The sequence below is a fragment of the Cyprinus carpio genome, chromosome B8 (assembly GCF_018340385.1).
Source record: "Cyprinus carpio isolate SPL01 chromosome B8, ASM1834038v1, whole genome shotgun sequence".
Lineage (NCBI taxonomy): Eukaryota > Metazoa > Chordata > Actinopteri > Cypriniformes > Cyprinidae > Cyprinus > Cyprinus carpio.
In genome coordinates this window covers 26713921-26727327 of record NC_056604.1, presented here as the reverse complement: position 1 = coordinate 26727327, position 13407 = coordinate 26713921, and the positions used below count along the sequence as shown (strand labels likewise).

Genomic DNA, 13407 nt, shown 5'->3' with positions numbered 1-13407 from the left:
GTACTTGAGTTGCACACAAGCATCACCCAGCATGACTTGTGTAGCAGGACGTCAGCCGCTCACTCCAGTGTAGCTAATTGCATCTGCACACAATGCCTTCCCCTCTTATTCCGTTCCCTCAGACCTTGCAAAACCACAAAAGGCAGCAGCCACCATTGTGGCGGCACAATGCACGTATGCTTGGCTGGAAAAAAAGCCAGCCTTCAATTGATCTCAATGGACAATACGGTGCACCCCGATGGTGAGCTATTCAGCTGGGCCGGACCAGCCCTGTTTGCAGCTCAAGGATCATGTTTGCTTGTGCTCATTAAGTGTTCAAGGCAATTAGATTGGATAGGACTTCTGGCAAACCTCACCAGATTAAAAATCATTCCTGAAGCTCCCTATGAGGGTGGTACATATTGCTGGTGAGAAAGTGATTCTGCAGGCAGCAACTTGAATGCATTTAAATGCAACTTTATGTATGATGAGGTCCAGAGCTGCTGGTCAAAAGCTCCCCAACACACCCATGAATCCGCGTTCGGTTTGAGAATGCATGTGTATTTGTGTATATGGGTCATGTGTGGCATGAATTACCTGATCCGTGGCTAAATTGCATTTCCTGCCTGGCCTATCTTTCATTATGCGATCTAATGTGACTGTTGTTTTATCCGGGTAGCAGACTGTTTCTCATCTTTTATATCCACTGTGAGAGGATTCATAAAGTCAACAACTTTAGAGACACAGCATCTGCTGGAACAACATCACTCTCACATTCTCACTGGAACAAGAGGCTTTCTTTACGATTTAGCACACTATAAAAGAAAATAACTTTTTTAAACGAAAAAAAGACTACTTATTATGGAGTTATTGAATAATGGAATATAATTCATTTGAATCCATTGTAAAACAGCTAAGATCTGCACACTGACTGAGGCTCTGGATTACAGTATCAATGTTGTAAATAATGTTTAGTTTCTTGCACAGACTGATCATTTTACTTCATAAGACCTCAATTTATCATCAAGAGCCACAGGGATTAATTTTGTGTTCCCTGATATGCTTTTGGACTCTCAAACAGGGGCAGCCACTGACTTGCATTTTATGAATCACCAAGGACCACGGTCCCCACTCGACATTTTTCTTCATCTGTAATCCATTTAATTAGGATGTATAAGATTTATTACGGAAGAAAATATATTACGCTATCTCTGTTTCAGAAATTTGCGCGGTTTGTTGAGGAGAGGTGTGCTTTCATTTTTCTATGCAGGCAGACTTATGATTCTCACTTGGTCGATGACAAAATGAGGAGAAAGAAAATCCAGTAGATTTGAGTGGACTCTTAAGCCTTCATAAACAAGCAAGTACCCTGGCAACCACCCTAAAGATCTTGTTTGTATTGTGATTTTACAGCACATCTTCCTGTATCTGTTTACATTCACAGACTACTGTTACACTGCAAATGAACACAAATCAATTCAAAAGATCCAACTACAGGGTACAGTGGCAATGTCAGTGATGTGTGAGATATGACGTGTCGGTTGTGGGGGTAGTCAAGGTCCTGATATATGGCTTGAAAAAGCGAAGAATCTTCTGCGTGCTAAGATTGCTCCAGCGGTACTATTCCAGCAATTAGCATAATGCTATTAGGCATAGATCAAAAGGTTCTCCGATATGACAGTCACTAATGCTGTCTAATACATGACTCTTAGCCTAGCGACAGCCATTAACATTTATATCATATGTTATCACATCATCAAGGCATAATGAGTGTGCTTTGCAGGCGAATGGTTTGTCTCTTAGGTTAACAATTTGGTTTCTGTATGAAGCCGTTAATTTGGACAACCCAAAAATTCATCATCTTAATTCAAAAAATTAGAGACATCAATACAAAACAAGAACCATCAATACTAAAAACGAAAGTGATCCAAAGGGTTGAAAATCCATCCAATACGGCGGCAAAGACATAGGAACATTTAGAAATGACTCAATATTAAAAAATTATTTATAAAAACAGTTCAATATAATCGAAAATGTAATATTTTACCCAATTTATGCTTGTGCCATACTGTTTTTGCTGTGTGTTGTAAGAAAAGTATATGCATACATGTATACATGCATACATTATCATACTTTAAAATATATTAATCATGTAAAATACATTCACTGTAAAGCCATATTCAATTATTATGATCTCCTTCAGGCAGAAGCTATCGAAATCTTCTCTGTTATTAAATTGTTCTGTTTTTTTTTTTTTTTTTTTTTTAATTAACTAATTTTAATGACAGTGTACTTCATTAATAAAATTATTATTATTATTTAATTATTATTATTATTTTGAACAAGACTTGACTCAGATATTATAAAAAACATATTACTTTAGCTAAAATATTTGTATAAGTACTGAATGCCTTTTGCCCCATGCATATGAGTCTTATGTGGTGTAAAAGACTAAAAGCTGATTTTCTCTGATTGACATTTTTATGGAACATGCACACTTGAGTGCTGATAAAAAAAAATATATATATATTTTTAAAAAGTGCATGAAGCTAGAATAAAACTTGAACTTGAGAGTCTCTGTTCTTTCTTCTGTCATATTGCATGTTCAAATATTCAAAATGAATATTCTGGGGGCTATGAAAGTTTTGTAAAAATGTTCAAAAATGTTGGCAGTGATGGGGAAAAAAATGCTGGAGGGAAAGGAGTTAAACAAAACAAATAATTTTATGATTCCTTTCCCACAAAATGTACTGCTCCATCAAGGCTCAATAAAAAGATGCATATATTTTTTTCTGCAATATAACTACAGGAGTAGTAAAAAGCACATCACAAATCATGACCAGACAGAATGTTCAGACTTTTTCTATGCTGAGCAGAGAGTATTGGTAGCCAAAAGCATTATTAAACTAACTAAAATATTTACAAAGTGAACACACCAGGGACAGGGGCTTTGTAGAGCTTTGAGAATGCTAACTCTTTAAATTGGGTTTCTGCGGGAGCAGGTTCAGTGTGGGCCTGGATGTTTTCCAGCATGCTGCCTTAAGGGGCATTCACTTAAATTTGGTCAATTAAAATAAGGCTGCAGAGTCTCTGTGCTCTGTGTTGGTCACTAATAGGTGTTTCTGTTTTACAGCTGTATCCCTGTCCGCTGGCACACTGTGTTACTGCTTCAAAAGGTCCATGTAGGCAACAGATCTCAGTCAGGTTAGATGGTGCTTAAATATGGCACTGCTTTGCCTAATGTCCAATGTTGGGGAAAGTTACTTTTTGCATTACAATATTGCTTTACTTGTGGCCAGTAATGCATTACGTTACTTTTGAGTTACTTTTTGTCTCCTGATCTGGGCTTGCTTATTTATTTCTAACAAAAAACCCAAAACGGTTATATTTTTGGCAAATGTAAAAGCCCTTTCACACAAAAAGTGAAATGAAAGCCTCAGACTGAAGGAAGAACCTCTGTCTTTATCTCTCTCTTTCTTGTAATGTGTTACAAAAAGTAACCTGATTACATAACTCGCGTTACTTATAATGTGTTGCCCCCAACACTGCTAAGGTCTATAGATAGCAATGCGGCTCACTCAATATTGGGAAAGGGTCTAGTTCGTCTAGTTTCCTCAGCATCTTCCGCACTTGCTTACAGCATCTCTGCTAATGAAACATATGGTTCAGGTGTTGTCATGAAAGATGTCGCTCGCATCAGAACGTTCACCTGCTCCTACAGCATTTAAACCACACAAGAAAGACCTGCAGTGAGATCTCATCCCCCGGCACGAGGTTTCGATTCAACCGTGCATTATCCCCCATCCTCTGAGTTTCACGCTCTTCAAAACAATTGGGGATAAAAGAGCAAAAATGGAGCTAAATCACTTTCCCCAGGGAAGAAAGAGATAAGTCATATTCTCAGCGGTGTTATCCATCATCTGCAGCTCATAACGTCTCCTGTGCTGACTCTGGGCACATGAAACCAAGAGCTTTTCTCGAACTACAAACACACATTAACTATCTCATTTATAAAGTAACAGGATTTACAAGCAGTGAATGGGAAGAAACTCCAATTTGGTGTGAATAAAAATGCATTGTATTTTAAATGGGCTCTTGAACAGAAGCATGATTTACGTGATTTCCTCAAACGGAAAGCTCGTGCGTCGTCCTCAGAGCGCCTGAAGGGCCGTTCACACTGACAGCGACTAAATGGCTGCAGGTCGGCCAGCTGCTGTACTGCTGGTGCTAGTGAGCACTCTTACTCCACTGATGAATCAGGAGAAAAAAAATCTAACAGACTCATAATTTTCCTGCATATTCACATAAAGATGAATTCCAACTGTCTCTGTAAGTCTTGTTGCATAAAATTGCCAGCTATACTGAAAATGAACGCCTTCAGGTCGCTTTTCACTGCAAATTGCTGCTAGTGTGTATGTTTTCTGATGCTTTTTGCACACAAAAATGGTAAAAGCTCAAAAAAAAAGACAAAGCTTTATTCTAATTGTCAACTTTTCTGAAGGTGTTCGGAGTATTGCGTAATTAAAAAAAATATACTTAAGAAGTTTACAGCATTTTGCAAGATGAGAAGAATTTTAATCATTTCCAACAGAAGGTACCATTTTCCTTCGGTGTCCTGTTGCAATAAAGGCTTTGATTTACCATCAAGCAATGCCACATGAAAAGATTACAGAAATATGCATATTAATTTTGTATTGAGGTAAAATGTTACATGTAATAATAATTATAATAATAATGTTATTACATTGAAAAAAGTATAAATATTCTTGAATAAAGATGCATTTATATAAGAAGCAAAATGACTCAAGATATTAAGGACCAGTTTTACTAACAGCTTGTACCAGCACAAACCATCTTTTGGGGTCAAAATAGTACCGTTGTCATGAATCCTGTCCATAAACTTCCACCAGAGGTCGCCCTCCCATTATAGTGACTCTCACATCACACAGACTGTTACACATCACCCTGGACTACATTTCCCATGCTTCATTGCACTAATCACAAGCTCACCTGAAACCAATCACACACAGCTGCTACCAATAACACACACTATAAAAATCAGTCTCACACCACCATTCAATGCTGAGTATTGTTTTTACTCACCCAAGCGATAGCTACTCTACGGAGCCAGTTCTTGTTTTTCCTAGTTTAGTCATAGTCTAGCCTTGCCTGTTTTCCTGTGTTCAGATTCTTGCATGTGTTTTCGGATTACCCTTTCGTCTTGCTGTTTCGGACTCTGTTTGCCCCTGCCTGGACTATTGCTATTAACCTAGATTGTCTCTTGCCTTGCCCTGTTGGATTATGTTCGCCATCGATCGACCTACAGCTGTTTATCTGAGTACTCTTCTGTCTTGCCCTCTGAATGCCTGTTTGCCATTGCCCGACCCTTGCCTGTTTTGACCATGTCTAAAAATAAAGCTTTGCATATGAATCCACATGGCTCTCGTCTTGTTCGCCCCGTTACAACCATCAGGATTTAATAAAGTGCGCAGTGACGAATTTCTAGGCTTTCCCTTTCAGATGCAAAATTTATAGGAGGAGAGTATTCAAATTAATTGTGCAACGAGATTTACTAACGTTTGCGCTCGTCAAATTAAGCTCGTAAACAGTAAGTTCTCACATCGATAATGTATTGTTGAGATTTATGAAAAATGCTACAATGGACAATTGAATGCGCAACTCATTTGGTTTTTATTAAATGGTTTTCTCAGTCACAGAGCCCAAATCTTCCAAAAAGAAAAGCGTTCTGCAAAGCAGCATTTCACAGTGGTCAGAGACTGAGTAGAAAATCAAAGGCTGAACATCAGAGAACTCTCCCTGAAGTGCTTGCTTAAAACATCATGACAGAAGTAAGCCATTAAGCCAACATATCCCTGTCTTACAGGAGTACATTTCTGCCTTAATGTGCGCTTTAGTGCAGCACATAAACACATAAAACGCAGCTATTTGTGGGGGGAAAATGGCTGTGGATTTACACTGATGGCCTTTCTCATCATCCTGATTAGCCCTGATGGCTTCCTTAAGAGGGCTATTGAAGCCTGTTGATTCTCTTGCTCAGCACAACTATAAGTGCATGGGTGGTGATAACTTACACCGCATGTGCGCTCGCTGATAAGCAACGGGACAATTATTCCATTGCTGAAGCTCTTCTGAGCAGCAGCAACACAACTGTGTATACATGCACAATTGCATTAGCGCACACACACACACACACACTAAAAAGAAATTCAGGGGAACCATTACCACAACTTAAATAAATGCATGTTTGCAAGATAAAAACAAATCTAATTTATTGATTTAATTCAACTTTTTAAGTTGCAAATAGAATTTGTATGTTCTGTTGACATTATAATGTTGATCATTAGCCTATATCATCTTAATACTGTGTAATTTAAAATGAAATTTATGCATTACTGGATTTAAAAGTTGCAGTTCACTTGAAAATGAAATTGTCTTGAAGCCTTATAATATCACGTAAGAACCTTTAAAAGTTGACTTCCCTAACACTCCCAATGATTCAGCCATATGCAAATAAGCCCAATTACTGTATTTGATGCTTTGCTGTTTTCTTTCGTGGTATTAAGAGGAATGCAGCTCAAAAATCTTCTAGCAGAGTCCAGCTTAACATCTGCATGCTCTGAAGATGTGAAACAAACAAAAACAATTTAATGATGAGCATGGTGGGTTTAGAGAAGAGAGTCAGTGAAGCGGATCCGAACAACAGATAAATGAGGAGATCTTTGCCACAGATGTGCAAAACTAAACTGTGAAGTTGGTGTTTTTCAGAAAATTCAATTTGTGTTTTCAGTGCTTTATCCTGAAATAGCTTCTCTAAAGGACAACTGAGCTGAACAGAGTCAGATGAGCTGTCATTACTCTAGTGAGCAGTCGACAGTAAAATTATTTCATTTCCATTATATTAATGCTGATGTCAGTGCAAAGACAAAGGCCAGATACATACGGAAGTACAAAAAATATTTCTATAAAACTACTTCAATTTTATTTCAGCTAGTTTCAGCCAAAGCAACATCTCTCATGTGCTTTAGTTTAACTTGATGTACTAAAACTGAAATGAAATTTCATAAAAAAAAATAGAGACAAAAACATAAAGAGATCTAAAACAAAAAGATAAAAACAAACAACAAAATTACTAAAACACAAGCAAAAATGAAAATGAAAATGGAAAATTCAAAAAATACACAAAATCACATTATCGTGTTCCAACATGAGCAAAAATTCATAATTAAATCTAAGCAAGCATTCTTAACAATGCCATAAAGACATTAGAAGTTAGACATTTTCTCTTTCAAGTGATCTACTGTCATAACAAAGCAACAATTAAAATATTGTTAGTTAGTTAAACTGTCAATATTTCTATAGTTAGCTGCTGAATAATAAAAATGTTTCTCGAGCAGCAAATCAGCATATTAGAATGATTTCTGAAGGATCATGTGACACTAAGACTGGAGTAATGATGCTGAAAATTCAGCTTTACATCACAGGAATAAATTACCTTTTACAATATATTCAAATAGAAACCAGTTATTTTAAATTGTAATAATATTTCACAATTTTACTGTTCTTACTGTATTTTTAATTAAATCATCGAAGCCTTGGTGAGCATTCTTATCTGATATTAAAAGGTGTTGTTCCAGTGTTTTATTTTTATAATACTGTGGGGGGAGGGGAGGTGTTCTCGTCGAGGACACATGAGTCGGGAAAATCACTGGCCTACTTCAGCTTTGTGATTATTCGGGCTGTACACTACATAAATAACCATCAAAGCCTTTTTCTGATTTTTTGATTATGGAAGCCAGCTAAATTGTTTCCTGTGTAATCAAGCCCATCAATATGAAGATGGTCTTTCGTAAAAAAAAACAAACCCAGGCAGAATCCCAGAGAGGCAAAGAAATAACAAGGTGCACCTGATTATACCGATCCATGAGGGATGTGTGTAAACTGTTCCACAGCTGCTGCTTCTTGAAGAAGGATGTCAAATGAGGGATAGCATCAAATTATTTAACATGTAAAACCTGCCTTTTTTTTTCAGAGACAAAACCCTTCCTCTCCCGTGAAACACCTGCTAGAATGTTTTCAGCTGTGAAATCAGAGTCACAAATGGCTTGGATAGTGATAGGCTATGATGTATTTTGGTATGTATTGTTTTCTACAACATTTGAATATCAAAGCAAATGCTCTTAGGTAATTGTTTATTAATGATTTTCAGAGTGGATTGCAATTGAACACCCAGGGATATGCTCTTCCATCTCTTCACAGTGCCGCTGAAATAGAAATGATTTACGCTGGGACTCGTGTATGTGAATGTGGCTTGAAGGCACAGAACAGCTGTAGCTGTCAATCAGAATGAAAGATTCAGTAACAAGTGATGCATTTGGCTGCTGATCGCTACAGACACTATACTATTAGTTTTAGACTTTTTATTGGAATTTAAGGCAAAATATTGTAGCTAGAATAATGAAATGTGACTACTAATTAAATTAATGGTGAGTCACTTGAGATTTCTCAGCAGTCCAACGATGCAGAAAAAAAAATAATTCAAAGAAAATATTAGTCTTGCTACTTCAAAATTTCAGGTTTAGTTCAGTGTGTTTCTTGCCATTTCTTTGCAAGTATTTGTGAAATGTATCAGCCATTACTGAATGAAAACCGTTTCCTTCTCTTTTTTTTTCTTCTTTTTTTCAGTGAGATCATTGTAAGATCATTTTTTTTTTTTTTTTTTTTTTTTTTCATTTTAATGGTCAATTGTCCAACAAAGGTTTAAAAAACACTGTGTGAAACTGTATTGTGCAACACTGTGCATGACTTGCATGTGTACTTCAGCGAGCCTGTCATATCGGATTATTTAAATACTTGTTTTACATTTTTAAGGTTTGAATAAAGAGTCCAGAAGGACTTGTGGCTGATATTATACTCAATTCATTCATTACACTGCAATGGACGGTCAGATTGAGCACATTGCATTGTGGGGAACAGTATCCTAAGCAGTGCTTTGTTGTATGCTGTACATTTGGTCAAATGCAGTAGGTCATATTTTATATGCATACACAAAATTCACATAAAATGTGCATTATATAGTATATGCTTAATCCTGCAGAAATAATAAGAGTGATAATGATAGTGGGCTGTTCTGAACACAGTCATTAATATTAGATCTACTGTAAGACCACAAAAGGACTAATTCTGCCCTCTATTGGATAATAAGAGAAGGCATCTGAACGATCCAATCAGAATCTTGAGATCTGAAAACATCTCACCAAGACTGTTTCTTCCAACTTCCAAATCCGTGAAAGAAGCTTTGCTTTCACTGTTAATAATATGCTGTGTGCAAAGGTGTGTGATATTCAATATGCATCAAAATCTGAAAGTATGACAAAAATATGTTCTAACAGGAAGTGTCATGGAGCCCGGTGAGTAATCAATGCATGAACGCCCGACGGGAGTCTGAGATGTTCTGTCAGCAGATGATAATGATGATGAATGCGGCCTATGGTTTTGTTTGCTTTTGTGCTTGTCTCTGACAATAGCCTGTTGGGACAAGTTACCGGTGGAATCAGAAGTGGAAAGTTTGACACAGTTTGGATGTGAAGTGATGTGTTCGCCCATGAACTCACAATTAAACCAAGATCAAAGAATTTAAGGTGCTTTTGAACAAAGATAAGGAGCTTCAATGCACGGAAACCTTTGTTACTTGCATTATCCTTCACACAGAACATGCAGAGGCAAGTTTTCATTGATAAATGTAACAAGACTTTTATCCAGAAAGCCTGGTCAAGTTTCAGACGATCTTATGACAGTATATGGTTACACTTTATTTGAAGTTGTCTAGTTACGATGTAATTATACATTTAACTACTGAGTCATATTAATTAACTACATGTACTTACTATATGGTTAGGGTTACTTGCATGTAATTATGCATAATTAATTGTTATTATAATAGTAAGTGCATGGGGTTGTGCTAATGCAGAATAAGGAAATAATATGTGCTTTATAAGTAATAAACAGCCAATATGCTTGTAAAATGCATGTTAATAAGCAGCTAGTTAGTCAGTGAGAATTGGTTCCTAAAGTGTTACTAAATTTGCTGAATGACAATCTACAGAAATCCATTATTAAAGAGGATTTTCATTATTCCAACACAAGTTTAGCAAGAAAACATAAATAAATACATAATTAATAATGCTTCATGTTGTTTTCTGCAGGGTAAATTAATGTAAATAATTATTCCACCATAACCCATAAAACAAAAGATAACATTACATTATAATTATACATTAATATTGCTTAAAGTTCACATTTATATTACACAAATAGCAATTCTGGAATTAAACTGACATCTAATTCTCAGTTCAGTTCTAAATGAACACAAATATCTAATGCTCACACAGCCGCCAGTGATTCGTTAAACAATCTGCCCACTTGGAACAAATGAGGTTAAATTCATTTACAAGTTGTCAAAATAAATCAAGTGTGCCTGATTTCATATGACAGCTTTTAACTGACCTTTAAGTGAAATGTGTCACTCTGTCAGTGTTATGGAATCCTGATGATGCTGCAAATCGTTTTCATTTGTGAGTCAAAATCTAAAAGTAATTAGCAGTAATTGAGACAGCAAGCACATTTAAGCTTAATAAATCCAAGAGAACTGTTCACGGTGATTAACTTTCTAACATTTACATGTCTGTGATGCAGAAATGAGCATTACAAGAGATGTGTCATGGCAGTTTAGAACTTATCAAGACTCAAGAGTATGAAACGCTTGACCAGAAATAACTCAAATACTGTGAATAGTAACATTCATCCTGGTGCAGTATCTTTCTCCATAGACTTACATTGAAAATGATTAAAATCTGTTGCTTACTCTGAACCCAGAATATTATTACAATTTGTATCATAAACTGTGTATATTATAACTCAGCTTTTTAAGCCCAAATAAATGGATGTATACAACAAACACTAATTTCCTATGCGCAACATTACTAATGCTAACACTGTGTCCTAAAGAGCCCTTCCACTGTTTTCTCATCGTTCACTTATGCAATCATCACTTTTTAATGCTATGGGGGCTTTACACAAACCACAAAACACAAATCCTTGGTTCCTGCAGCAAACTGAAAGTCTGAGGATTGTCAGCAGAAGCTGTTTATCTGATTGAGACTCTGTACTATGCGATTAGCTGATCTGAGAGATAACCTCACATACACCAGTGAGTCAGACACAGCTAATGAACTGATCACTGCACCACAGACAGTAATCATAAACATACACTTCAAGAGCTTCGTGAATAATGAGTGATTCATTAAGGGGATCACACGTGGTGATTCAGGAGATGTTCGACATCTTTTACCAGCAGAAAAAAAAAAGAGAGTACAACATGTTTGAGAAGAATCTGGGCGGCAGAGCTCTGTGATTGAATGTTCAGTCTCTAGAAATATTTGATGACTTTAGCTACAGATATTATGGAACACAAATCTCATTCCAAAATATGCCTGGAGTTTGAAAGCATTCCTTCATACAAATATTCATCCCTATATATAAAGTTTTATATATATATATATATATATATATATATATATATATATATATATATATATATATAATAAAAATAAAAAAAAATTAAAACACACACACACACACACACGCACATATATATATATATTTAAACCAAATTATATTTGAAATATTGCAAATCGATAAACCTCAATGAAATATATTTATGAAATAGAAAATATATTAAGTTTCATGTCAAAATATATTTCAGGGACAAGAGTATACATTTCCAGTTTACAGTAGCCTACATTTAGACCAGATACAACATGCAGATGGCCTACTAGAGATCAAATTTATAATATTTCATATATATATATATATATATATATATATATATATATATATATATATATATATATATATATATATATATATATATATATATATATATATATATATATATTATATATATATATATATATATATATTTATATATATTGCATTTTTTGGAGCATTTTAAACTTATGTTCCTTACTGACGTTTTGTCAAATTTGTTATATGTTCATAGGCGTTATAGACAAGTTTTAGTCAAAGTTTTTCTTCATATGTGACATGCATATGTATTTGCTTCTACTGAAATATATAGAGCAAAATATGTATTTTAAAATATATATTATATTTATATAATATATTATATATAAAAATATATTATATATTTTATCTTTTTGGTAGAAAATATATTTACGCAAATATAAAATTACGCACATTTTTTGTATATATTTAAAAATATATTGAAAATATTTATATATATATATTGCTATATGGGAAGAGCGAAGAAAGTAGCCAGGAATCGGAATCGTTCATCAAAAAAGTTATGTCATTACTGAATTATTAAATTTAGTGTAAATGAATATAAATATGGAGACCCAAGATTTGAAGGAAGGGATTAATTTATTTAGCTTGTGTGTGTTTGTGTGTTTTATGACAGATGTGGTCCCTATTATCTAATGCTGTATAAAATAAGCTTTGTAAAGAATTAAACGATTCTACTTTTGTGTTCCTCTGACAAAATGGGTTTAAAACAACCTGTAAAGACGTCCAGCTAACTTCTCTTTTTTGATCATACAATAGTTGGGAACCAGTTCTCACTATTAACTATGAATTCTGCCTCAATAAACTCCTAATTTACTGCTTATTAATAGTTTAGTTGTTAAGTTTAGGTATGAGGCAGGACTAAGAGATGCACAATATGGTCATGCAGAATAAACAACATGTGTGCTGCTAATATGCATGCTAATAAGCGACTAGTTAATAGTGACATTGACCTCAGACAATTTTTTTTCTTCTTTATAAAAACAAGTTTGACTCACCCACACTGATGTAGTTGGTGGCCAGGAAGAAGTTCCAGTGTAAGAGTGTGCTGCTGCTGCGGGACGAATCCGTGTCATTGATGAAGCTTACAGATCTCATGGACAAACTGGGAGAATCCGCACTGATGCTCTGACTGCCAGAGAACAGGGAGGTGTTCAGAGAGACTGTATCCATATTGCTTAGCTTGTTTTCATTCAAAAGAAATTCACATGCAAATGCAATCAGCAGCCCCAGAAACAGTCATGTGTGACTCCGGTTCTACAGATTCCTGACAAAGTTATCTGTTGATGCTCTTGATAAAAAAGAAAGCTCCTCTGGTTTCTAGTGTACAGCAGGACGTTCAGCAGATGTTCAGCGTCTGGGTTTGGGAGTGATTGTGGTTGGAGGTGTGCTACAACCGTCTGACGGAGCTCCACAGCCAGTAATTGACCTGTAGACACGAGATCAGTGTGCCAATGACCTGCAGCAAAACCACACCTGCAGAGGGAAGCACACCTGTGAACACAGAGCACAAGACTTTCACACAAACACAAATTTACTTATACT

At 35.6% G+C, this 13407-nt stretch overlaps 1 protein-coding gene across 3 annotated transcripts in view; it reads right to left on the bottom strand.

Moving 5' to 3' along the window:
- LOC109094638 (1-phosphatidylinositol 4,5-bisphosphate phosphodiesterase eta-2-like) overlaps window positions 1–13407 on the bottom strand; it is a 114860-nt gene that overhangs the window by 93729 nt on the left and 7724 nt on the right. For 2 of the 3 annotated variants that reach the window (XM_042730311.1, XM_042730309.1), the window contains exon 2: window positions 12861–13356. In XM_042730311.1, coding sequence (XP_042586245.1) covers window positions 12861–13035 — 175 coding nt within the window. In that variant the 5' untranslated portion in view covers window positions 13036–13356. The remainder of the gene's footprint in view (window positions 1–12860; window positions 13357–13407) is intronic. The other variant, XM_042730310.1, reaches the window with a different exon arrangement.